The 27,528-nt window shown below is 34.8% G+C and overlaps 1 protein-coding gene across 3 annotated transcripts; it reads left to right on the forward strand.

Moving 5' to 3' along the window:
- Nucleotides 1-897: 897 nt before the first annotated feature.
- Nucleotides 898-26,533, forward strand: LOC138713319 (nucleolin-like). Of its 3 annotated transcripts, none has more exons than XM_069845319.1 (6): nt 898-981; nt 1,286-1,407; nt 16,058-16,408; nt 17,632-17,772; nt 20,213-20,333; nt 24,232-26,533. In XM_069845319.1, exons 2-5 carry the CDS (start codon nt 1,303-1,305, stop codon nt 20,327-20,329), a joined length of 714 nt encoding a protein of 237 aa, XP_069701420.1. In that variant the 5' UTR covers nt 898-981; nt 1,286-1,302; the 3' UTR covers nt 20,330-20,333; nt 24,232-26,533. The 3 variants fall into 3 exon arrangements, with proteins under 3 accessions (XP_069701420.1, XP_069701418.1, XP_069701419.1); XM_069845317.1 differs by having other exon boundaries at nt 20,213-20,325; nt 24,204-26,533; XM_069845318.1 differs by having other exon boundaries at nt 20,213-20,325.
- The last annotated feature ends 995 nt before the right edge of the window (nt 26,534-27,528 follow it).

Consider the following 27,528-nt stretch of genomic DNA (forward strand, 5'->3'; position numbering starts at 1 on the left):
CGTGCTAATATACAATTGAAGAGTCCACTGCAAGAATGATGGATGTCATTTGGAATACATTTTGCAAGAGAAGCAATTGAAAGTGTGAAATGCTTAGCGCTCAAAATTTAACTATGATTTTCCGATCATTACTGGACAGTGACTACCAATGTTAAATGTTATGTTTTACTTAACGACACTCGCAACTGCAGAGGTTATATCAGCGTAGCCGGATGTGCCGGAATTTTGTCCCGCAGGAGTTCTTTAGCATGCCAGTAAATCTACTGACATGAGCCTGTCGCATTTAAGCACACTTAAATGCCATCGACCTGGCCAGGGATCGAACCCGCAACCTTGGGCATAGAAGGCCAGCGCTATACCAACTCGCCAACCAGGTCGACACTACCAGTGTTAATGCCATATAACTCTCTATGTACATTCTATATGTCTTAAGCTATGCATTGACAGTCTTGGTTCATTTTCGACAAGAAAGTGACATCCATCATTCTTGCAGTGGACTCTTCAATTATTATTCCCTTTCAATACACAATATACTCTGAGAAAATGACATGACACAGTATTTTTCTAAGCAGCGTATGGTAGCTGTTGCAGGGACCTACTAGAATTAGAATGTGAACAGACATGTAGTTTACTTACCTGTCTTTAAATTGTTGACACTTCACGTTTAAATTCTATATTTACGCGGGGGCGCGAACAAACGTGTCATGGCGCCAACATACAAATACATATTTTTGTTTGTGTTATTGATAAATATTTAAAACTGAAATATGTAGAAGCTTAATTCTCAGGTTAATTATACAATATAATCCTTAATTTTAATTTTAAAAGATGTTTTTTAATAATATTATGAATATCGCTGTTTAACATGAATATTAGAAAGCACCTCCACTTTCGGCATCAGCTTCCTGTTTGTGAGTATACTTGTTTCCGTTCTCTTTTCGTAATTCCTGAACGTACTCGTTGTTTGGGCGCCCTTGAGAGGTAGGCATTCTTTTCTTCCATTTCTTAACAAAGAACTTGTTATATTCTTTCAGTTTTTATAATTAAATAGCTAAATTTTTATTTTTAAAGTTCAATGTAATAATTTGAGGTATTGTATTATAGTTCTAATTGATATGTAACGAATACAACTGGACGTTGGATATGGCGTTCCTAACCTGATTGCTGCCATAGCCGGTTTATGCAACGTGATTAGCGAGATAATTGTTATTAATGGTAGTATGTATCTGTCATTTTAATAACGGATTGGTGTTTTCATGCTTTAATGAAATATTGTGTGTAATAGGTTCATAAAACTTCAACATGAAGAAGAAATATGCGGGAGATGACTCCGAAAATGAGTTTTCGGTGGACGAACCGGAGGAACTCCAGGGTTCTGATGACGATTGGACCCCGGGTTGTGGAGAAGTATGTTATAATTGCATGTAAAACAATTAAAAGTGAACTGTGTATGTTTTGCTTAACTTGATTGACAGTATAATTTAAGTTTTTACGGTTTTTATCATGAAGTTCATTTTCACGTGAGACCTCGTTTGTTCTTAGGTTACGTATAAAGGATGGAATGTACTGTAACTAATAGGTAACGTGCTTATAAAACTAGCCCGTTTTGCTTACAGAAAGTGTAGTATTATTATACACTCAAGATGTACAAATTTTTATATTTAACATGCACTCGAGTGTAGTTTATTTCCTGACTTTGTACACAAAACTAAATTGATTTGAATTTTACTATTTCCTATTTAGTAAATTGGTTGTAGAAAAGAGTTGGAACTTCCCTATATGATAAAATTTTGGAAAGGAATTATGGGATCCAGAATTATTTCCATCGCGTATCTTCTGTTATGATAATTTGAATAGCGCTTGATTCACAACATTATGCATTATTTTCATTCATTAATAAGAAAGGTTTGATTAGGATTCATGCAGACGTTTAGAACAACATAAATATAAGCTGAAGGTAATGTGAAAGAGCAACAGGTGAGAACAGATTAGGAATTACTGCGATAACAGATGAGAGTTTATGTTTAGGCAACTGACCCGTTGTTTGCAGAAATGTATGATTGAAGACTTGGAAGGTTATTTTTCCACTTGAAAAGTATGATAAGGGAAAGTTTTTCAAGTGTTAGGTAAGTTACCAGTAGGTATTTCTGCATGATGCTTTCCTTTAATATTTAGCGTTATACAGTTGTATTGGATAGCTTTTGTAACATATAAGGCATCCCTGAATAAAATTAAAACATTGGTAGGCACGTGGTAAAAGTTGATAGGGCCTAGTTGTGTTGAAATGAATGTGGCTTTTATGAATTGAATTCTGGGATCATCTTTTTGAGGTTGAAGTATTCGTGTTCCAGCAGCAATTACCACGCGAATACAAAAGAGCTAGATTTAAGTTTCGGTAGAGTGAATGTAATAGACTGAGTGAAGATAGGATAAATTTATTCTTTTATACTTTCACAACGAAATGTGAAGTCATCTTGCTCGTGTACAAACTGATGTATCCAGAAACACTTTCACGTATAAATACTGGTTATTTAGAAGCTGATCGCAGACGTAAGCTATTGCTATAGAAATTAGGGACTACATTTATAATTAAATGTGAATGGAAAATTATGCAGGATACATCGACCAGGCCGCCATCTTTCTCACTGCGATATGCAAGTAGTTTTGTGTGTATTACTACACATTATTATTATTATTATTTCAGTAGCTTCTGTACAGATAGGAATTAAAATTTGGAGCGAGTCAATGTTAGTCCACCTGTATGTAGGCAACATTTTCGCACGACTGTCCACAAGTGGCATATATACAAGGGATCTTGTTTACTGCACATGCACAATGTGTTGTAAGCGAAACATACAATAAGGGAACTCCAAATTTTATTTCCGTATCTGTACTTATTGTGACTTCTTCCCACAGTAGACATCTAGGGCATATACTTTTCTGAAGAAATAATTTACATTGTGAGACGGTCTGGTCAATGTATCCTGAATAATTACAGAAAATTATAATTTTGTTCGGTATTGAGTTCTATCTCAACATAGTCATTAGCCATGTGGATGGTGAGTAGATAAGTTACCATAAGGAAACCTTAACAGCTCAGTTATTATATGAATGTACACTTCTCTAATAATAATTGTGGCTACACACTATCTTTTCTTACATGAGCCTTGAGCTCAACATTTTTTATATGTATTTATGCTCTTTGTATTTTATCTCTAAGCATCTTTTTTATGTTCTTTGCATTTCACCTCTTCTTTTCTTTTCCCATGCTTCTCTCTTTAAGGAAACAGAGGCGCGTTGTGAAGTAAATTATTATAGGTTCGTGTAAAATTATATCCAGTGCATACATTTTATCTTTCCACATTAACGAATGTAGAGTGGAAGCAGCAATGCACAGTGCAACTGCCCACTCGTAATCCACTGAATGACCGAATTTGAACCTAGAACATGCGAAATAAACAGCAGAGAGGATAGTTTTTTTACAATTTTTAATTGTGAAAGTGCTAAAAAATGCCTACCTTTCAAAGGCAATATTGAAAGTGTTCCCTATTTACTGCAAGGCAGATGTTGTAGTGTCTAAACACATTTTGATTCATATGTTGTAGCTCTGCTTCCGAAATGTTGGCTACTCTTGTTTTAAGTGATTTTGTATAGCGTTATGTGCTGATGTATGCCTGATCCTCGCTTGTGCTAACTTCGTGAGAGATTCTTGCTGCAAACACTGTTATCTTCCAATTTTTCTCTGTTAAAACATGACGCCTTCGTCTTATTTTCGTGTACAACACTGATCCTATAGTTTTGAATTTATTCACCATTTTATGAACTGTAACCCTCTCAGGTGTATCAATCCCAGGAAAACCTTTTTTAACCCTTAAGCAGTCGCACTTAACCACCCCACACACTTAAACCGTTGTTATCTCAAGTATGCGAATTTCGATTTCAAAAATGTTTACGGTTATTGTAGCCTTACCAATTCCAATAAAGGCACTGAAAGTTTCAGAAGTACAGGTTTACTAAATATGTAGTTACGAGCTCCATAATATCTGACTGGGCTGTTCACAACAACCCATGCGACTACTTAAGGGTTAAATTTCCTAAGATGCTGAGCAGGTGTTTTTTTTAAGTTACAGCGGTGAAAATTCTTTGCTCTGTATTAAATCTCGACTTAAGCAACAGACACAAACAGAGAAATGAAACTCAGTACTGTAATAGATACATTGCTCTGAAACAACTCAATACTGCATACAATAACAGACAACCATCTTATCAGTGACTGCTTGTTCTTGAAATGCAGCACACGTAGCTACTTATGTCAACTGTGGTCCTGTACGGGAGAGTGGAAAATTAAAATGTATGCATTGTATTACTAATACTGTGTTTTCTCGAATAAGCCATGCATCCCACTTTTGAAAGGAAATAAATAAAACACAAATACATTTCAGTTAATAAAATTTGCCCTGGAATAGGATCCTCCAGTCTCAGATGCACCTTTCACTTACATCAAATTTATGGGCTGTAACACAATTTTCATGTTCCTCAGAATCTTTAGTAAATTTTAGTTTTTCGCTGCAAGTATACTGAGGATTACGTAAGAGTAATTCCTAAAAGACTAATTTGCCCTTCTCGTCAGTGTTGCCAACTAATACTAGATATCACCAAAAGAGGATAAAATCACACAGTGCCATGTACTACAATAGTAATAATAATATAGTATTAACAATAATGATGTCTTGCTTATTTACCACATCTCACTTTATGTTGGGGAGATATTTTTTAAAAGGTTCAACGAAAGAGTATATTTTTCTTCTGGACCTCTCACACGTTATGTTAGTAGTTAGTAGATTAGCATATGATCTAATATTAAAATGTATTTTGTCTTACAACACGAAATTCATTGCTTTGATTAAACAGTTTACGAATCACGAGACCTAACCTAAAAATGTATTTTGTTTGACCACGTGAAATGATTAGTATGAATTTCGAAAACAAATGTTACTTTGAAATGTATGCTTTAGAATATTTACTCCATTATTGTAATAAAAGTCTAAACACGAAAGAAATTAATTAAAATCTGAAATGGTATTTCTATCGATTACCCAAGAGTCTATATCACACGAAATATGTTATATGTATTTACACTTAGCCTACTGGACTCTAATCTTGAAATTGTAACCACAATACAAAGCAACACATACAATAACTATTATGTATTAATATTAATACTGATATTAATTAATTATTAGTATGTTCAAATTTCACTAGCTTCCAATAATGGACTCAGAAATCTAGAACAATTTGAATTTTCAGAATTTAAACTACTGACAATTTGTGTCACTGCAGCCAATACAACAGTTATAAAATCACTACCAGTTGTAGTATTTCTCAGTACCGAAATTCGAAACGAAGTTGACAAAAGAAAATTCAACCTACAAACTAGAAAATCACCATAATCCACTAGCTTAAAATGTTAGGTTTCACCCTTAGGGTATTAAGTAAGCTGATCCGGACTATACAAGTTCGCAATCTCATACCTTTAGTAGTACTCATTTTCAGAATTAAAAATTTAAGATCCACAAACTCTATATACTTATCACACTTGAACTTAATGCTGATACATGTAACCTACTGTTAATGTAAACGCCATTCAGCAGTGTTAAAAATTGAAATACCCGTGTAGGAAGATAATGTCATGTGCTATCACCTTAGGAATTGCACAGCAGGAAAATCGAGTATTGTTGCCAGCTGTGCACTGTATATTTTATTTGTATATTTCGGAAAAAAAGTGTGTGTGGTATTCGAGAAAATATAGCATGACAGTTTTCGAAACTGACTTAAGTAAACTAACCTGCTGGAACCAGTTCTTAGTGCTCATCTTTTAACCACTGTTAAACTTTTGACTAGCAAGAGGTTTTTCACATGTTGAAAAGGATTAAAGTTGTTTATAACCGAGCTTGGACTGTAGAGAGTAGGAGACAAGCTAAATTAGTTATATCTTATTCATGACGTGAGTGCACGTTTTGATGTAGTAGTACCACCATTGTACTCAGTAGGTCGACACAAATTTTTCAGAGTTTCAGAATGCACTGTTGTATTGATTACTACTGCCTTGCGATATAAATTCCACAAGAAAATTTTCTTGTTTATCTCAGAATACTGCTAAGACACAACAGCAGTTTGACTCTCCTGCTATATTCTTGTCTTAGCTCTGAGCAGTTTAGAGGAATATATTGAGTCAATATTAATTACACAAAGTTAAAATTTGAAATTGAAGCTCAATTATTGCACATGAGGGGTCAGAAGCAGTGACATTTCTAAAAAAAGTGCGCTAAATGCATCCAGAGTAAACCAAATAAACTAAAGCATAACAATTTTTAGTGGCAATGGGATATATCTTTTAACGACAACACATATTAAATTTTTAAGTTAAAACTTAACGGAATTTAATAAAACTTAAACATTTTTAAGCCCATTTTCTCAGAAGTGCACTTATACCCCTTTGCTTCTGATTCCCTCACATATTTCAGGTATATACAGATCCAGAAACAAAATTTGGGCCACTTGAATTTTTAAAGTTCCAGTTATAACATATTGCGAATGCTCAGTATGTTATAACTGGAACTTTGGAACTTGGAAAATTCAGGTGGCCCAAATTTTGTTTCTGGGTCTGTACAAGAATTTACTTGAATTTGTGCCATACTATTCCGTTAAATAAAATTACTACGCCTATAAATGTAAATGTTAATGAACAGGCAAGATATCAATAACAAACAATAGACGCACTTGAACACCTTACCATGTGACAACCATTGGAATGATGGATGAAGAATAAAACAACAATGATTTATGTTCAGCTCCCATATCTTCACAAGGAGCAGCGAAAATATTTATTTTAGAAGTCTCGTTTTTATATAATTAACTACATCAGTAACTTCTGTCAAAACAATATTTAGTCCAGGACTTTAGTGATTTTTATGCTAAACCTTCCCGATGAATCATGCAGTATGTCCAGATTACTCCTAGAAATTCCTTCTTCACAAGTGCTTGTAAACTGTTATATTTAGCAGATATGACTTGAACTCCATCGGTGCAAAGCCCAACACAATCTTTCCACTGCAAGTTTGTGCTGACAATAGCATTTGTAATTATGAACAATTCGATAGCAGTTGCTCTTCTACACGTTTGCAAAATAGCAAGTCTTCAACTGTTGCGGTACTGACAGAATTTGATATAGAAAATCAAATGGGAATCGTTACTCGCTGTCTGTTGCTTCATCACGTTGTATTCATTTTGTTCTGGCATTACAGTCCACGAAGAACCCTGGCCTCTCCTACATCTCTCGCCCAATCTTTCTTGATCAAGTTGTATGGCAAACAATTTTCCAGATAACTCATATTCAAGCTGTTGCTGAAAATCCACAGATATATTGTTAATTCGTCAGCATATTGTATCATTTGATAGAGGAATATTTGTAATTTGTTTAGCATAGCTTTCACTAAACATTGTTTCTGCTATGTCTATGGCAGGTCTGCAATACAGTAGAGCATAAATTATCCAAATACCAATCAACCGAAACATCGGTTAACTGAAAGCATTCCAGTGGGCAAATTTGAATTTGCACGCACACCATGTAGAAGTTTCGCTAGTGCTATTTCTGAGATTTAGCGGGGGGAAAAAAAGAGTCTTAGCTCTGAAGCAAAAAAAAAAAAAAAATGTTTAGACTTCTTTTCCTAAACTGTAGGCCTACCTTAATGGTCATTTTGAACTTGTCAAACTAGGCTAGTCAGTTTTCGGTGTCATTTGTAAGATGTGTGATACAAAATGTATACTGTATGTACAGTTTTGTGTTTAATATCAGAGTTTCTTTGTTTCATACTGCTCCTATGACACAGGTACAATTTGTTTTTGTAAATGATCGGTTATCCGAAAAATCAATTATCTGAACACCCCTTGTCCCCAATTGTTTCGGATAATCGATGCTCTACTGTAGTATGTGGCTTTTTACATTTGGCTATTTTATAAGCCACCTTGTATGATGTCAATAAAGTTGTCTTATTTACCGTGAGGACTTTGTGAATATTTGACTTCTGTTTCTCTAAAGATCTGAGTTTCTCTGCAAAAAATTCACAGGGTTTATCGATATATGCTCTGTGCAGGGTTTGCAAATGCCTCTTAAATTTATTGGGTTTTATGCTAACTGTAGCCAAAATCTTGAAACAAATAACACATTGAGGTTTTTCTTCACCATTTGTTACAGTGCTTGTAAAACCGAAGTTTAAGTGTGCATGGTCATATTTTCGTGTTTTTGATTTTATAATAGGATTAGCACTGGTACTGGGCATTTATTATGAAGTAGAAATTTGTTCGTCCTCACACTTACATTTGCCTCCAATTAAAAATCTATATTTACTACACACATACACTAGCATTGGAACTCAAACTGACAAAAACATAACACAGTTACAATAGAACAACTAACACGTCATCTGCAGACACATTACTTTTATAGTCTCATATTTTTAATGATATAAGTTCGGCGTGGCTGCACTACATCAGCAGTGATAGCCAGTGTTGCCAATAGACTTTAAATTCCCGCATATTAGGTTATTCTCATCTATCTTTGTATCTTATATTATTGGTGGGAGGGCAGAATTATTCAAGGCAAAAAGAAAGGGGGCACGATCTAAATGAAAACCAACTAGTGAGAAATTCCTACACTATCACACATTACAAAAAGACATTCCCACCAGAGAGCCATATTTTACACGAAACAAACTTCTTATTGCTTGATGGTCACTTAACCATAAATGCTGTAGAGATGCCCAAACCGACATTGACTTCGAAAATATTATTCTTACATTTTATAAGCTTTGTCATGACAGGTAACATAGTTACCAAAATCATTTTACATAGTAGTACTCAAAAAATTCCAGGGTTCATCAAGAAATATGTGAATAGACTTACTTTTAATTGGAATAATACTACATTCATCATTCATATAGGTTCCATTGCATATTGATGAGAAGTCTTTTTTTTTTTTTTTTTTTTTACTGAGATTGTCGACCGTTTCTTGAAGTGAAGTTGTCCAGGGAGTTTATCCCGCCTTCTGGAATCAGTCTTGTAGTTCTATCCTTCCACAATATTACTTTCAGAAAAGGTCTTGATGACTTCTTGAATACTGTTAATATCTATATTTGATTTTAATGTATAACTTGCAATGATAATTAAATTTACTGCATTTTGTTGTAATGCACTTGGGGAAGATTTATATCGGTTATGAATGAGCAAACGATGAAAGATCAAGTTCATTTACGCGAAAAACAAAATAGTCTAAGATAGTACCAGTAAATATACAACATTGTTTACATTTATATCTTGACAATCTGTAATTTTTTACTTATGATATGTCTTTCCCCGTACCTGAGTATGGGCATCTATTATGGGATCTGAGGTGAAAGAAAAAAATGACAATTTAAAATGCTTAAGTGTAACAACACTCCCCACTATAGGCATGAGGCTGCCAAAGTTGCGTAAAATAGCCATGCTGCACAGCGTTCAGTAATATCTCAGCATCTTGAGCAGTGCAACCACTCATTTGATTTGTATTCACGAGTTCTCTAGTATTAAAGTGATAACAGACAAATACAATGCACTTTTAAGTGAACTATATTGAAAAATTTGTTGTGACCTGGGTCTAATTTTGTAATGTTGCTTTGTATGAAGAGAAAATATATTGCATGCCCTACATTAATTATTTCTCTCATCATAGAACCATACTCTCCATTTATAAACCGAAACAAAAGTGAAACATTCAAACCAACACAATTTATAGTTTCAGCCTCGAAACTGAGGTGTATATTCTTTGTGCATAAATTTAAAAAGAAAACGCAATGATAGGTACGTTTCAAGTGCTGAGGTCTAATTTCCTCCACAACTTTATTAGTTTGTCACCTTTTTATAAATTGAAGTGAAAACAGGTGTATAATAAGTATTTCATACTAAGTTATAGTACCATGAATAGACATTTTCATCTTTGTCATATTCATGGGCATGATGAAAGGAGTATGGGTACTGAATATTGAACTTCTTTATAGTATTTTATTGTACATTATGTACTCTGCCATATTATTTTATTTTACGGCAACAGATTATTCTTCTGTGAATAGTTGTAAATCGTAATTGTGTAGATGGTGTGTATTTTGTGGTATTGGCCTGCATAGTGAATCAAACCTCGCCAACATGCGTTGCAAATTGAGTCATCTTGGAGCATCGCAATAAATAAAGTTAACTGCAATGCTTGGACATTGACTGGTCTCTAGTCATGTCCAACCAGTCTGTTTACATTACTGTGTAAGTGTAATATTGTTTACATTACTATATAAGTGTAATATTGACTACTCGACAATATTTATTTTGAATAAACCCAATGTTTACTTGCAATGCAGAATGAAGATTTTTTGATGTTGTGAATTTATGTAAAGTGGAGCTTACATTTTAAAGGACAAAAGTAATTGAGTCTTGCATAAGTCCAGTAATGTGAGAGGAGCAGAATTCTTTACTGTATATTAAAATCATAAACTTTATAGGTTAGGTTGTTTGTTCGGACTCAGTAAGTTATAATGCATCTCTTTTCTTCGTGGTTTAAAAAACTAGTTCAGTTTTTTTTTTTTTTTTTTTTTTCCCTGAATTGCTTGCTGGAGCAAACCTAATATGTTCCTGTACTTGTTAGCACTGAAATATATCGTTGGCACATATTAAGAGTTTCATATCTAACCAATCAGTCTTATCAATTGACCAGCAACCATATTTAGAGAAATAGAATCAGTGGCGGTTCCTGCACTTTCTAATTGAGAGTGCATTTACTTCCTGGCTTTTAAGGAACCCAGAGGTGCATTGCCGCCCTCACATAAGCCCGCCATTGGTCCCTATCCTGAGCAAGATTAATCCAGTCTCTATCATATCCCACCTCCCTCAAATCTATTTTAATATTATTTTCCCATCTACGTCTCAGCCTCCCCAAAGGTCCCCTTCGGCCTCCCAACTAACACTATATGCATTTCTGGATTCACCCATACGTGCTACATGCCCTGCCCATCTCGAACGTCTGGATACAATGTTCCAAATTATGTCAGGTGAAGAATACAATGCGTGCAGTTCTGTGTTGTGTAACTTTCTCCATTCTCCTGTAACTTCATCCCTCTTAGCCCCAAATATTTTCCTAAGCACCTTATTCTCATACACCCTTAACCTATGTTCCTCTCTCAAAGTGAGAGTCCTAGTTTCACAACCATGTAGAACAACTGGTAATATAACTGTTTTATAAATTCTAACTTTCAGATTTTTTTGACAACAGACTGGATGATAAAAACTTCTCAACCGAATAATAACAGACATTCCCATATTTATTCTGTGTTTAATTTCCTCCCGAGTATCATTTATATTTGTTACTGTTGCTCCCAGGTATTTGAATTTTTCCACCACTTCAAGGGATAAATTTCCAATTTTTATATTTCCATTTCGTACAATATTCTCGTCACGAGACATAATCATATACTTTGTCTTTTTGGGATTTACTTCCAGACCTATTTCTTTACTTGTTTCAAGTAAAATTCCCATATTTTCCCTAATCTTTTGTGGATTTTCTCCTAACATATTCACGTCATCCGCATAGACAAGCAGCTGATGTAACCTATTCATTTCCAAACCCTCTCTGTTATCCTGGACTTTCCTAATGGCATACTCTAGAGCAAAGTTAAAAAGTAAAGGTGATAGTGCATCTCCTTGCTTTAGCCCACAGTGAATTGGAAATGCATCTGACAAACTGACCTATATGGACTCTGCTGTACGTTTCACTGAGACACATTTTAATTAATCGAACTAGTTTCTTGGGAATACCAAATGCAGTAAGAATATCATACAAAACTTCTCTTTTAACCGAGTCATATGCCTTTTTGAGTGTGCACTATTACTTTAAAATATATTATTATGATTATATGATGCATCAATCATGATACTAAATATATGTGCTCCTACATCAAGCAGATTTTATGGAAAATTATAATTAAAGTAAAGGATAAAACATACCATTACTTATTTACAGTTTATTACCTAAAGTGAATTGAGTGAAATTAATTTGTTTTAATTGCTGAACTGTAGCCATAACATACACACAGTTTGAAATGATTCCTCACATTAGTCTGTAACAAACATAGCTAATGCATATGCTTATGTTTCTAAACTGCATCACTATTACTATATACACTATTTATATAAACACGCTTAAAATAAAATATTAAACACAATACACAATCATTTAGTTTTTTCAATTTCATGAAGATGAAGTACATTTTCTGCATTTTAGGAACAACAGCTACTAACAGAATAGTATTCACAGTACTGCACGATGTTAAATCTTAAAATCAGTCTTAATACTAGATGTCTATCTGATAAAAATAAATATAGAAACAATACAGAAGTTACTAAAAATTATATCCCGTAGTTATTATATTTCTACCATTGACAAATATAATTGATTGCTATCTAATTTAAAGATTCATTTATAATGTTTGCTAACCTGTTGTACTTAGGTCATTGACTATAATCTTGCTCCTCGCAGGGTAATATAACAGTGATGCGATTCTGAAACATTCATTGTTGTACCTCCTCCACCATCAAAGTCACCAATCTTCAATGGTACACTCGCATATGCAAGGATATAGCTATAGTGTTTGAAAAGCAAAGATGGGTTGCAGAAAACTACACTTCATGGAAACCAAATAGGAACAGAGTGAAGCATACATTATTGAAAAAATGCTTAAAATAAATAAAAGACGTGTTATTGGTTTTCCTGTGTGTGCACATACGATTATGCATATATATACCTAGTAAATGCCACTGAATAGAATCATTGTCATGAAGTTTACTCTTACTAATAGGTTTTATGCATTTTGCAACAGTTTGTTTCTTTTATAATGTTGTGAATAAAAAATAAGTTGATTTTAAGTGTTTCATTTAAATAACAGGTAGTACTAGGAATCAGACTGTTCAAATGAGAGGTTTTAAAAATAATTGCTCTGTGAACATTGACTATGTAACAAGATGAGTTGGCTTGGCTTTTTGTGGGCTGGGCCCAGATGGATTCTTGCATTTAGTTGGTTTTATGTGAGCCCTATATGTCCGATGATTGTTCAAGTCTGACAGATAGCCTTGGCATTCGTGAATTCGATGCAGTCAGGTGTGCCATCCTACCATAGCCCTGATAAAGTAGAATCCCGTTCCCAAAGAGTACCTGATGTACCCTATGGCTTTGAATTGAATTGAAACAGGAGAATTGGGAGGACATATTTAGAAGGTACGCAAAATGCGTCCTTGCAAGGGGTTCGGGGCTGCATGAAACTAAATATGTGAGCTCCAAGCCTGTTGGCCACTAGTCTCACTTTGGATTACGCTGCTCCACTGAAGGAGCTCTAGAAAATTTTGAAGGGGAAAACCGAAAATGGACGTAACCTCTTAGGTACCACATATGCGAGGGGGACGGAAATGTGATCAAAGTGATCACGGGACAGGACGAGGAGGAAATGGCTGGTGTAAATCTGCACATTGAAATGAACTGTTTTATTTCGCAGTGCAGGAGTAGTCGAGAAGACTCTGTCGTCTGTCGTTCGATGACAAGGCAGGTGAAGACCGCCAGGAGAGACGCCATGAATTCTGAATCTGCAAATTGAAAGGTTCCCTGTCCTTTCGCATTGCGACTACATGAGTGTCCTTGCACATGTATTTCGTAATTTTATAGTCTCTGAACTAGGGCATTACGTCGTTTGTTAGAAAAAAGGGGGGGGGAATTTATGGGGAAGGGCATATAGGTCAGTGGCCCATTTCTCTTAGGGCTCATCCCGACATTTGTCTTGACGCCTTAGGAAAACCACGGAAATACCTTAGGCAGGATGAGTTGTCTCAATATAAGAGACTAGCCAATTTGGCTTTTAGGTAGGAGGTCGATTGATAGATGTAATTATTAATTAATTTAGAGTAATTAAGGGGTATTGGGGATATGAATGCAGGTCCGTGGCCCATTTCTTTTAGGGCTCATCCCAACATTTGTCTTAGCGCCTTAGGGAAACCACGGAAAAACCTTAGGCAGGATGAGTTGTCTCAATTTCAGAGACTAGGCAGCTGGCTCTTAGGTAATGACTCTATGAATCGATGGATATATACTAGCCAATTGGCTCTATGATAGTGCCATCGATCAACAAGTGAAGATATTATCAGGGAGGGATTTTGTTTAGCCCAGTTAAGACAAGGTCATTTCAAAGCAGTTGCACTATCCAAGGAGTCTCATGGAGTTGAGTTGTGACTACCAAAACCTGGGAGTAATGCCAGCCTCCCTGTCCTCCTGTCTCAAGAGTATAGCTAATGGACCTGTCTGGTGTATGCGCCATAACCTAGGATCATACTGGCCGAGGTCAGATATGAGCTGGTTGAGGCTTGAAGCCTCAAGCCTTTTTATATCAGCACTGAAAACCCATACTGCCCCCAAGACTTCACCCCAGCCTGTTTTAACTATTGGAGATGATAGATGAAATGAGGTTAATGTGGAGTGTTGGTGGAATGATAGGCTGTGAAAATTTTCTCTGCTGAATATTACAAAAGCATTGACAGAGACTATCTCCCCTTCCTCCCCCTCCCCCCCAAAAAAAGAAAAAAAAAAGTACATAATTTCTATGGGGAAATAGTGTCTTTGAATTGATCTATTTCATTTGTGAGTTTATTCTCTGTAATAAAAAACAAACAACCGTTTTAATTTGATTTGGAATATATTGCCATAGTGTATTATTGATTTCAAATACAAACTTGTTTGCTTCATTTTACTATATTTATAAAATATTTTTATGTATCATTATCAAATAAATTAACTTGCAAACTTGTAGGTACTGAGAATCTGTAAAATTGTTACAAAGAAATAACTACACTGACATGGATAGCAGGCTCAAAACCACGTTATCTATATAAAGACTGCTGAAAAAGCATATTTCCGTGGACCTCAAAAAATTTACTTTTTACAGCATCGAAGTGTTTTATCAATATTTCTTATACAGTAATGCGAAAGTGAGACTATTTAAATGCAAACCTCCTGCATATGGCGAAAACCAATAGCAGTTTGTTGCATCATAGTAATTGACTTTCTTGATAGTGATACTCTTGACTTGGTAATGCTGTACTCTGATTCGCGGAAGCTGTGAAGCCATTGAAAGTCATATGCAGGAGATTTGTGGTGAAGTAGGAAGATATTTGAAAAGTAATAAAATGGCGATTTTTTTTTTATTATTATTAACTTTCAAATGTTTTTTTTTTTCCCCCCTGTTTTATTAGCTGCTCAGACATTTAAATTGGTGTCAAGTATTCCCAACACATTGTACAAATTCAAATATCTCTTAGTGAAGTTGGCATGTTTGAAACTATCAATACTGCTTCATTAAGACTTAGTGTTGACAGTGGTTAGTATACATATGTCAGACATTAAGCCACACGAGACGAGAAAAAGAGTGCAAAACAGATAGAATTATTCTTACAAATGTAGACTTTCACAGCCAGCGTTGCTAGGAAGCTGTGGTCTACTGGAGATGTTATATCCAAACATTTTATCGACAGCTGTGGTAGACATCATCAGTGGTAAGCAAGGGAGCAAGGGTATAGTGATCTCCTCAGTGTGCCAGGCATGACTGGTGATAAAATTACGATTTAAATAAATATAGCATAGCTCTAAAATTGTTATATTTTGATTCACCAACAGATCTCGCAAGTATTTGTTATTTTGAGGTGATAATTTTGCATGTTTTACAGTTTCTTGTTGGAGTGTGTGTTATGTATTCAGTTGAATTAATTTATTTTGCTGTATTTCTGTGTAGTAATGTTTGTGTCTGATATTAAATGCTTGTACAGCAGGCAAAGTTTTTACTTTCTTTGCAGAATGACATTGATAAACTGGTAAGTGAATCATACTTGTTTCTGTGCTAAATCACTTTAGCATTTGTTAGAGTAAGCATATGTTATGCATGTGCAGGGTACTGGAAGGCGGCAGTCACGTCGTTTAAGAAACTCCACAACTACAAAAAAACCACGACTTGCGGAACCCAGTACAAGCGAAGAGGAGGAGGAAGAGGAAGAGGAGGAAGATGAAGAGGATGAGGAGGGGTCTGAGGATTCTGATGGTGAGAAGCCTCGTGCAAAGAAACCAAAATCGTCACCAGGAAAGGGTGGAAGAGGGAGAGCTAAGAAAGCACAGCAAGTTACTTCCACCTCTACCCCAGGAGGCAAACCAAAGGGCAAACCTGCTGACAGTATTGTCAGCTGTGAGGCAACATCAACTACAGGAGCTCCGGCACTTCCCACACCAACTGAGAAGGAATTTACTGTAAGTAAACCTTTTATGTAAGTTTTGTGTGAGTGAATGGGACATTCTGATTATTGCTACTGGTACTGAAGATAACGACATAGTTGTATGCAAAGTGAAGTGGGTAGACATTAGACACACACACATAGTTTGTATGTTGTATTATACAGAGTGATCTATATAAACCTTTACATTTTTAATGATATAGAACTTCTGAACTACCAAACATGTGCAATCTGTTCTGAATTACAAAGTAACTGTGGAAGATTCCGCAGAGTAAATGTTGAAAATGTCTTCCACCTGCATCCATACACAACTATACTTGTCGCACCATATTCTATGATATTCTCTGAAGTGTATTCTCGTAGTGTTGCTTATTTCATTCCTAATGGCCTCACGGAGTTCAGCAAGTGACCGTGGTCTATTCTTGTATACTCTGTCGTGAAGGTAGTCCCATGAGAAGAAGACTGGTGATCTGGAGGGCCACAGATTTTTTTTTAATTAGGCAATCACCAAAGAAACTGGCTTTAAGTTTCATGGAATTGTTAGACATATGACACGTGCCATATGAGTAGCCTGTCTCCTGACTCAGTCAGCAAAGTGATTTCTTTGGTGAGTTCACTAAATGTCTTGAACATCATTAACACAATCTTGACTCATTGCAGGTCTGTTTTTTCCCACTCTCGCTGAAGAATGAGCCAGTTTTCTCCAGCTTTCTTACCATTGATAAAATTGACCTGGTTAGAACAATGTGCACAGCAAATTCTCTTTGAAATGCCCGTTGTGTTTGAATCAAGGAATTTGACTTCCAAAACATTTTCACACTGTGTCAATCTGTGAGGAGGGAGGAACTTCTGCACATTTTGTAGTTTTCTGTTGAAGTTTTCTGTTCCCTAGTTGATAATTCTGATTTCAGGTACCAGAACTGTCTTAGCTCCCCTTTGTTTAATCCCTAGACATTATATTTGAGCTGTGTGAAACATACGGAATATAGATACGTTGGCAGAGTGCAGGATTGTTCATATTCATTTGGCATTCACATAACTGTGACGAGACTTTTTAGAAACAGCATAATAATAAACAAAATATTGCACTTCCCTTGTAATCTTTTTTTTTTTTTTATATTGTGATAACGCACATTCCAGTCATAAAAGTGCACATGTATGTAAGATATTTGATTTGAAGTATTTTGTATGTGTTTATCTGAAGTTAATTTCATATGTAATTGACGTATTGTGTTGCAGTCTGGTGCATTTGTTGTCCTGAAGACAGACTTCCAAAACGGAGGTGATCCTCCAATCTGGAAGATTGATGGAAAAGCTTTGCTCCAGAAGTATGTTCCATTTGAACAGGATGGGAAGACCCTGTACAAGAATACATCCACCGTGAGTACCAATCTCTTGTACAGTGAACATTCTATAGATTTTTTTCTTGTGTCATTGCAGTAATTTGTATATCGTAGAAATGAATTAAATACACATGGAATGTTCACTTTCTATGTTAAATAAATGATTGAGGATGTAATTTTACAGGAATTTGTTCCTGCAAGATAACTTTTTTAACTAACAGTGGGTACTTAAACTGTCATTCACTCATATGAAGCCAATTGTGTAGGCCAATTTGCCCAGAGTGTACCATAAGAGGATGGTCTACGCTATACCCGCAATTAGATAAGATGGAGATTTGTTGGGTTGTCGCAGGGGAACTGGAGTTCCTGGAGAAAAAACCTGTGTTATGGGCTTATTCAACACAAATTATAAATCAATGCTGGAGATCGAACCTGAGTTTACAGGATTATAAATCCAGTGCTCTAGCCATCAGATCGTCATGGTAGTTTAACCTGAAAGATAACATCACTCTTATTACGTGCAGCGTATATTATCTGTATTCGAATTGACAAATATGAATTAAAAGTAGAGAAGTAGTGGTCAGTTACGAATTCGAGTTGTTTAATCATTGAAATTGTAGTAAAAATATTATCTTTGTATAGAAAAAGACAACATGAGTCATTGAAGGTCACTTCTGTTTTCTTTACATGAACATAGATTATTAAATTTTGAAGAAGTACAAGTGTTTATAATGTGAAGAGGGCTTTTCTTGAACAAGAGTCGAAACTTGTACAATAACATTACAAGATAGCTGGTAACCTGTGTTCGAATCTCATTGTGTCCAAGTGGAATTTGTTGTCGATCAAGACTGTGCTTTGTTGGTAGGTTTTTGCAGTGTACTGCCTCTCCCCTACCAGCACTTACCATTGCTCCATTCATCATCATGCTGTTCTATGTAGTTCGTCTAATGCAGCAATAAGAAATACAGTTTCTGGACATTGATCACAGATAGGGATGTTTGGGTGAATGACAGTCAGGCATCCACCATTGGAAAAAGAAACCAAACAAATACCGGTACTTGTCTGAATTTGGTGAAAATAAAGAATTAAAAAATATTGTCTTATGAATACATGCATGTATAGTTTGACAACTTCAAGTGAAACCCTGTAAAACACGCCAACTTCTGGAATTTCTCTCTTTCTTTCTTCTCTCTCCCTCGCTCCTCGTCATTCAGTCACCTATCACCACGTAAATATCTGAGAGGGTGTGTGTGGGCATCGCGACCAGTAGAAGAACCACTCTCCAGTATTACCACAATAATGGATTCTTCATTTTTGCCTTGACTGTCGGCTAGGAAGGTTCCATTATGCTAGCATTGCAGGCAACTAGTCAACCTTTTAATGCTTTTGTTAGCAGGTTTGACAAACTGTGAGTGGACCTGCAAGTACATAGTGCGTAGTGCTCTCTCCTTTCCCCCCGTGCTTTCTCACTTGCTCCTCCCCAAGACAGCCAGCGCTCACGTAGTAAAGGCTGGTTCGCAATAAACCGGGAACGAGAAGCAGAGGACGTGAATATGAAAATTTTTTATTCACAATAAACCGAGAACGTAGACAACTGTGCATATTGATATGCATGTCAATAACGATATGTAAAGTCGATATTACGCATTCTGATGTTATTTGTGTATAATTGACCAATGGCGTTCTCTCATGAGTACAAGGCGGCCAACATAAACATAGGTTAATCAACTTCGAAACTTCAACTGAAACATTTCATTAGGTACGGTACTATAAATATGCCCATGCATCTTTATTATCACAAGCTATTTTAAGTCTGTCATAATGTAAAATAATTAGAGAAGAAACATTTGTAATAGAACAAAAATGAACACAACAGTAGTTATTGAATTGAAGCATGAATATGTAGTGTGTTATACAACCAATACAATAATAAAATATGATTCACTTCCGATCGGTGTTCAAAGATGCAGCTATTGAAAGCCACGTATTCTCCTTCATTTTCTCATCTTTATACGAGGTGCGCCGCTTATCGTAAATGTGAGGATTTTCCTCAACACTCAATATTGGAATCTCATCAAATAAAACTTGCTCCATGATGCACAGCACAGAACAAAATAATGCATAGGTTATGTCACGGTCTTCTTGCTACAAAATATACGACAAGATAGCTTTTAGATGGCATTAGAATGAATCTAGTGGGCTGTGATCGGAAACGTGAATGCCAAAGTTGAAACTTGGCCAACTCTCTGTTCCCGATCCCGGGCTCCGGCAAGCTTTTCGTTAATTGTGAATGCTCAGATTTAAATGTACACATTTTAACAATTTTACCATTTTCGTTCCGATTCTCGTTTCCGGTTTATTGTGAACCAGCCTTAACTCGGTCAGGGTTTCAGTTTGATTTATCAATCTATACATGTTGACTTGTCTGTTATTGATTCAAAGAATATGAGTTGGGAATTGTATTCTTCTTATTTCAGTACTCTGGCTGGTCTGCAAATAACAAGGAAATGTACTATCCAGCCCCTATTGTTTTTAAGATGCAAAATCGAAAAGAAACAATTGTCGAGTTCCTAAGGGATTCGATCAAAGAGTGAGTATGTATGTACCTATGTATCGTATATTGAATTACAGTCTGTGTACTTCAATTGTTTCATGGAGTAAAATGGAACAAATGCAAAACAGATTTAAAGAGCTCGATCCATCGTTATTGTTGGTTTTTGTAACCACACCACATTCAACTATTATCTGAATAAAATTACTGTAAAATTTTCTGTGTTCAAGGAGATCAATACAAAGTAAGATTGTTCATACCATTTTTACGTCTGTAATCAGTTCACAGTTTTATTTTTCTTCCCGATTGATAATGCAATTACCTCCCATATTTATTTTACTAAGAAATTCTTGTAACTTGCAATCACAAGTTTTGGAAGAAAAGTTTTAGTAGACTAATGTAGCAAAATGTATGTCACTCTCCTTTCATTCTTAAACACTAAAATATTATACAACCTACATTTGTTGAAGTAAATTTCGTAGATAATATCAGTATCATTTCGTGTAGTAAATTTGGTGTGTGTTCTGTAGTTACTAACTTGGTACTTTTCCTTCATGATATGATTTTACTTACTTGTTTGGAGTACTTAGTAAATTTCTGTTCGTATTAGCAAAATTTTACACATCACGAATAAAACGAAGATATTTGGTTGTGGTATGTATATCATTGGACTGTAAAAAGTCTACAGGTATGGTGTTTTTATGTCTTAACAAAGTTTAATGGGTTGGGTGATTAAACTTAGTGGTTAATGTTTTATAAGTACATACCTAAATTGCTTTTATGCTCACAGAGAAATATTTTTAATAAACGCATGTAATTATAGTATGTCAGAAGTGTGTAAGTCTTCAGAATCTGCAGTTGTGAATGTCATTTTAAGTGCATTAGTTAGCAGTTACAGCTGTAGTTATATGGGAATCAATGTCGATTAAAGTCAGATGATAATTCAGCATCAATAGAAATGAATCAAATTTAATGACTAATCATAAATTACTTAATGTACGTTTGTTGAATTATGACGAGTTTCTTGAGAAAGAACAAATTATATTTCTGAACATTTGCAGTTAATCTTAATAGGATAAAAAGCATTTGCAGAGAAAAGACAATCTGAATGACATTGTACATGCTTTGATACTTTCTCAGCTAATATTTTATTACGACTATTTCACACTGAAATAACATATTTTTATAGTGAATGCATCTTGTAACTGTGACAAAAAGTGAAAGGTTATAATTCCAGGACATATCACACAAATCTATATTGTCAAAATAAAAGACAGTCTTAATAATCAATACATAATGAAAGAAGAGATTAGCTCGTAATTTTATTTCACATTGTCTTTTTTCCTGCTTGTAAGGGATGAACTTCATTTTTCTGAATTGTTACAAAGTAAAGGTAGATTCTGATGACTTACTTTGTACTAAGGAATAGTCTTGTTTAATGCTCCAGACCAGTAGACTTATGTTCAAGAAAATAATAATCATGCTTGGAAATGTATATTCTTGTGTTAGGGTTCTATAATTTTAAATATTTTTCTTTCTTTAAAATAGTTGGTGTTCTTTGTTCATTAAATTTGTTTCATATGCTTCACTTCAGTTAAAGATATATAGATAAATACAAAGCATTGAGCAATATTCTTGATCCTTGATAGTGCACAGCATTCTCTTAAATTGTGTAGCAACAAAAATCAGTCATCAAAATAAATTCGTATTTTTTATCAGTATACTTCAGTTATGTGATGTTTTCTATTCGTGATATTATTTCCTTTTCTTTCTTTCGTACTGCCAAACATTTGTTTAATACCAGTAATAGGTAGGAAAATGTTACAAATTTAATTGAAGGGTTCAGAGTCATAATGGACCAAGTGCCACTTGTTAAAAACTGAGAAAACAAGAGTTAAAATTAAGTGATTACCATAACGAAACATATAGCAAGTGAAATAAATTATGCACATTAAAATTAATGATATGTCATTCTTCATTAAATTATTATATTTACTTAACTTCAACCCTTGCTTTCTCCATTTTTAATAAATGGCGCTTGGCCTGCTATGGCTCTGAACCCTTCAATTGTAATAGCAATATAGGAAAAGAGTAAATAGTTGGTATCTTCTGTTTATGGTAATGTATTATAGGATCAAGAATATTAAATTTTGAGGGTGAAATGAGCATTGAAATAAAAAAAAATCGTTTATTTGAAATGTTAACATGTGTTGTTTATAAATTTAGAAATGCAGTCTATGGACATTTAATACCTATAGTCGCGACTGTTGTGAAGATTTAAATTAGCGATTTATTTGCGTAATATGTGTTAGAACTAAATACTGAATTCTATTATATCTTTTACATATTAATCAGTATTCCATGAATTGATTGCTGCTCATTACTGTATTATCTGATTTAATGTAGTTTAGTCAATTCTGCATTGTAATGTGTGATTTTTTTCCCCCCAAAACTTAATGTTTATTGCTGCGTGGAAACAATTGGGCGTATTTTAATTTTGTTGCTTTAGGTATGTACTATTTGTTATGTCCTCCCTGTAATATTTTCTTTATGTCGCTTTTGCAAAATTTCGCAATTTGTATTAATAGTGTTCATAGTTTAGACATATTTCCTCATTCAGTTTTACAATTGCAAAATAGAAGACATTTTAGTGCTATACAGTGAAACCTCTCATTTACAGACGGACATCCATCGAATCGAAGGGACATAACAATTTGTCCGCATCTGAGAGGTGTCCTTTATTGGGAGGGAGGCCCCCCCCAATCTAACAGTAAATTTATAATATGCATTGTGTATCCCTTCACGCTTTAAATGAAATGTGTTACTGTAGTTTAATTCTGAATGCAGTATACTACAGTACATTCTTTGCAAATTTAACTGCAGTAGATAAGACCGAAAAAGAAAAATACAGTACTGTGCCATGCAATTTTATTCTTCAGTTATGCAGTACTGTAATTTATAATTTTCAACTTAACCTCTACATTCAGATGCCATGTCTCTCGAAATAGAACAACTGATTGAAGAGAAGAGAATAATCTTACTACCCCAATCATGTGTCGAATACAATTTCACGATCGCGGAAACCTTGGACCCATCAGACAGGTTAAATTTTATGACTTTATCCTCCCGCTTCCAGCTAACAAGGGGTAGCCTACGAGACCCTTATTGTCTTCTTTCATGTTAAGGAATTTCTGTACAGTTCTCAAAACTAAATTTTCCATTTTTGTATCACATTAGGTCTTGAAAACCAAGTTCTGTCTGCAGTCAGGAGGTAAAGCAAGCTTTAGGACTGTGAAACAGCTGTCCATATCGATGTCTGAGAGTGTCTGTAAACGAGAGTTAAATTTATCATTATTTCTATATTATTTCAGTTGGGACATAAAAATTTGTCCATATTTTGGGGGTGTCTGTAGGAAGAGGTTTCAGTGTATTTGGTTTTTGCTCAGCTCTTTCCCTGGCGTTGCGTAGTTTATTATGCAAGGAGTTCTGCAATTTTTTTTGTCTCTCTTTTCAAGTGTTTTCTTTATATTTGTCTGGAGCATGTTTAATGTTTAACCCTTTGATGCACAAATTAATTTTTTATGTTTTTCATATCATGGATCATACCAAAGTTTCATTCAATTTTTTTCTGCACATAATTTCAAAACACAGATGGCACCTCTATGTATACTCAAGAGGTGGTTCCTTGGTGGAATATCTGTGCCATAAAATTTAGAAAGAAAGAAAATGGTGGTTCTTCAGAATAACCACTATGCTGCAAAGGGTTAACAAAAGTAATTCTGATCACATTCACCATGAAAGCCTAAAAGCACATATAAAAAGTAATTCTGCATCTAGGGAAAGAGTTGTCAAGTTGGCAGTACTTACAAGTACTTTGTGAAGTGTTTTAGTTTTAATAATTTTTATTCTGTTCATAGTAATTATTTGATTCCCACTCCCCCACAGAGATGACAGTGAATGATGAGGTGTGGAAGAAAGTGTAAAGAAAAGAAGAGGAAAGTCAATGGCAAATTTTTCTAACAAAATATATGATATTGTTGGTGGTCAACGAAGAAGGTTTGAACATGAGATCAGACGTATTGGTTGATTAGGACCTTGCTCCTTGTTCTGCCTCATCTTTGTCCTTGTCATTTTCCAGGCATACTGACAGTTAGTTGTATATACTACACCCAATATATTGAGCTTCAATTCCATGCATATATTTCTATTTTAAGTCTATGTGAGGCAGGATTAATAAGAATTCTAAGCTCCACTTTCCTTTATGCCCGTTAAGCATGAGAATTTGTTACAGTGTCTTGCCTTATGAAAAGAAAATACATCCTTTACAAAATATAATTCACACTATAAATTTGTGTATGGTTTTGAATGTAGAAAAATTTTCGTTTTGCCCCTCTCTGTCTCAGATGTTTATTTTTATGTCCTTTCTTAAATTGCAAAATTAATTAGCGTCATTAATGTCTGCAACTCATGGCAACTTGTAAAATTTTGTCAAAGCGAACATTTTATGACTAGGGCAATTTTTGAGTTCAACATATTTTAAATTTCGTTTGTTGAGTAGAAAGGGGCAGTTTACTTTTAAATGGTTTTATTGCTTGAGAATACTTTTCTTCATTATTAATAGTTCCGATTTCTTTTCTTTTTTTTTTTTTCTTTTTTCGTGAGGGTAAGATGTAGCTATATCTACTATTTTGGCAATATTGGTAATTCAGATTAATTATATTTCAAATGATTTTCACAACATTTTCATAGAACATCCTAACTCTGGTCCTTTCACAACATTTTCATACAACATCCTAACTCTGGTCCTTCCGTAGATTTCTGAAAATGATTGGGGCATTGTGTTCTTTACCAGTGCTGTCTTGCCTATACAAATAATGGTACTGTATCTATGAAAAATATAATTATACACAGTTTTCGTTCTTAGTTGTATGCCTCTGTGCCAGCTTTTGTTTCAGAAGTTAACATAATCTAACATTAATGACTGTAATACTTGAATTTTACGTATGTTGTAGAAAGTGAGCTTGTGACATACAAAAACAAATCCGATCTAATCTGTTTTGACTTGTACATGGCAGTGATCCCATTCATATTAACTTCGTCTACCTTCATCCAAGACCAAGGATACCATATGTTGGTGATTTTGTGTACTTGTTTCTGTACCTCTACACTGTGGCAGAGAGTGAATTGTCTGAAGTCACCATCTTGTTATATTTAAAATTTTAATTTACAATGGTTGAAAATCCAAAGTGAACAGTATCTTGTGGACAGTAACTTAAAAATACTGCAATCAGATCATCTGACCGATGGATCGAGTTCCGTCGCTTCAGTTTCTGACTAGTTAGTACACTTACTACTATACTGTATCATCAATGTTTCTGGAATTATTATTAGTTGCTTAGTTAGATATAGTGTCTGTTTAATAAGTACAAGAAGAAGAGTAGTCATATATGTTTGTACAATTTCTATCCTTAAATGGTGAAAATTTTGCCAGTTTGACTTTCTCACCAAATTTCATCTGTTGGTTAGGGCATAGCTTACTGGATTATAGAGAAGTGACATTGCCTGTCATATTGGGGAGACGCGTCATTGGAACGATCATATCACTTACTCTTTCACAAGTGTAGACAAATCGTGTTTTCTGATGATCTTACAGAATTTTGTGGATATGTAAATGAATCCCTCCAGTATGGCAGTACATATACAATTACCACTCTGTATAGACAGTGCTTTATTTGTTCACCATATAATGTGTTGTGAATGGAAGTAGATACCTACCATTCGAAAGAGGAGAGAAATAAGTTCCATGTTGATCACTTACACAATGGAAAGTTAGGACTATCATTCCTTCTAAAAATGTTCTGTCTCCGTTGCAGTAGCATTATATACAATTCTTTCATGAAGACAATTCCAGCACAGCACTTGAGATAAGTCCGGTCACAGAATTTTCATATAATGTTTGGATAGAAATTTTATAAATTTACTGTGAAGTTTTGCCATCAATGAAAGACACCAACTCTGCTGTTGCAAAAGGAGTCAGTTTGAAAAAAATTAATCCTTATAAAATGCCCAGTAAGTTTTGAAATAATTTAAAAAATAGATTGATAAAAACATGTTCTCAAAGATTTTGTAATGTCTTTTTTTTATGTGTCTTGTGCAAAGTTAACTTGGCTACAGGAAGTTGAATGTTTTATTTCATAATGTATTCTGCACTTTCTGTAATACATTAAATTTAAAACGGTTCTCTAAATGTCTGGTTTTGTTTTCTTGTGTTGTTTTCCTACCCTGCATGTACTGTTCTCCAACCAGGAGATTAATCGTGAAGGGAATGTGCTTACTATTGCGTCGTCTATTGGAGGGAAGTAGATAATATTACTGTTATAATGTCAGTTTAAGAAACATGCGCTCTCCTGCATATGTTATTTCCTGTATAGAGGGATTAAAAGACCAGGAGATTAACCATGATCTAATTTTGTAACTAGGGTAATATAAATATATGTGTATCAGTGTTATCGTTGTGGTTTGAGAGTTAGCCAATGGAGATGTGTGTACCCATGTATGTGACCTTACGACATCAACATTTATTCACAGCATTACCTCGCTGTGTCTCATTCCCCTGAGACTTTCTCCTGGTTGGAGTACAGTAAAGTGTATTTTTTTTTAGTAAGATTTGAGATAATCTTCAGCTGTGATACAGGTGGCAGGGCAGTGTTTGTCAAAGCAGTGCCACTTACCTTCATCTTCCCATGGTTTCAAATGCTTATCTGTGTACTGTGGCTAGGATTACCATATTTCATCATGTAATTCTCACTTCAGATAATGGTGATGTTTAAGCAGGAACCACTCACATCTGTCTCTCGTAGAGCAGTGGTAATGTGTTCACTTATTGATTAGAAGATTGTGAGTTTGAGCCTTGTTCAAATTATCATTTTATTTTATCGTTCTTTAGCAGTATAAATAATAAGTTATCATTTACATTCTGTTATTGTTCTATCATTTACATTCTGTTATTGTTCTTTAGTCGTATTAATAATTTTCTGTTATCGTATTGAATGCCTGGGATGCCATGGCTGAGAACTGAAAAGACTAGTCGATTCCATGCCCACTTGACTGCAAGATGTAATTGAGATGGAAGGAAGATGGGCTAAATATTGAATCGTGGCTTTTTGTTTTGTTTTTTGAACTTTTGTTTGAATTTTCTAAGGCAGAGCCAGTAAGTTTTTGTTTATGTCACAAAAGATATTT

This window comes from Periplaneta americana, chromosome 14, assembly GCF_040183065.1.
Source record: "Periplaneta americana isolate PAMFEO1 chromosome 14, P.americana_PAMFEO1_priV1, whole genome shotgun sequence".
Classification (NCBI taxonomy): Eukaryota; Metazoa; Arthropoda; class Insecta; order Blattodea; family Blattidae; genus Periplaneta; species Periplaneta americana.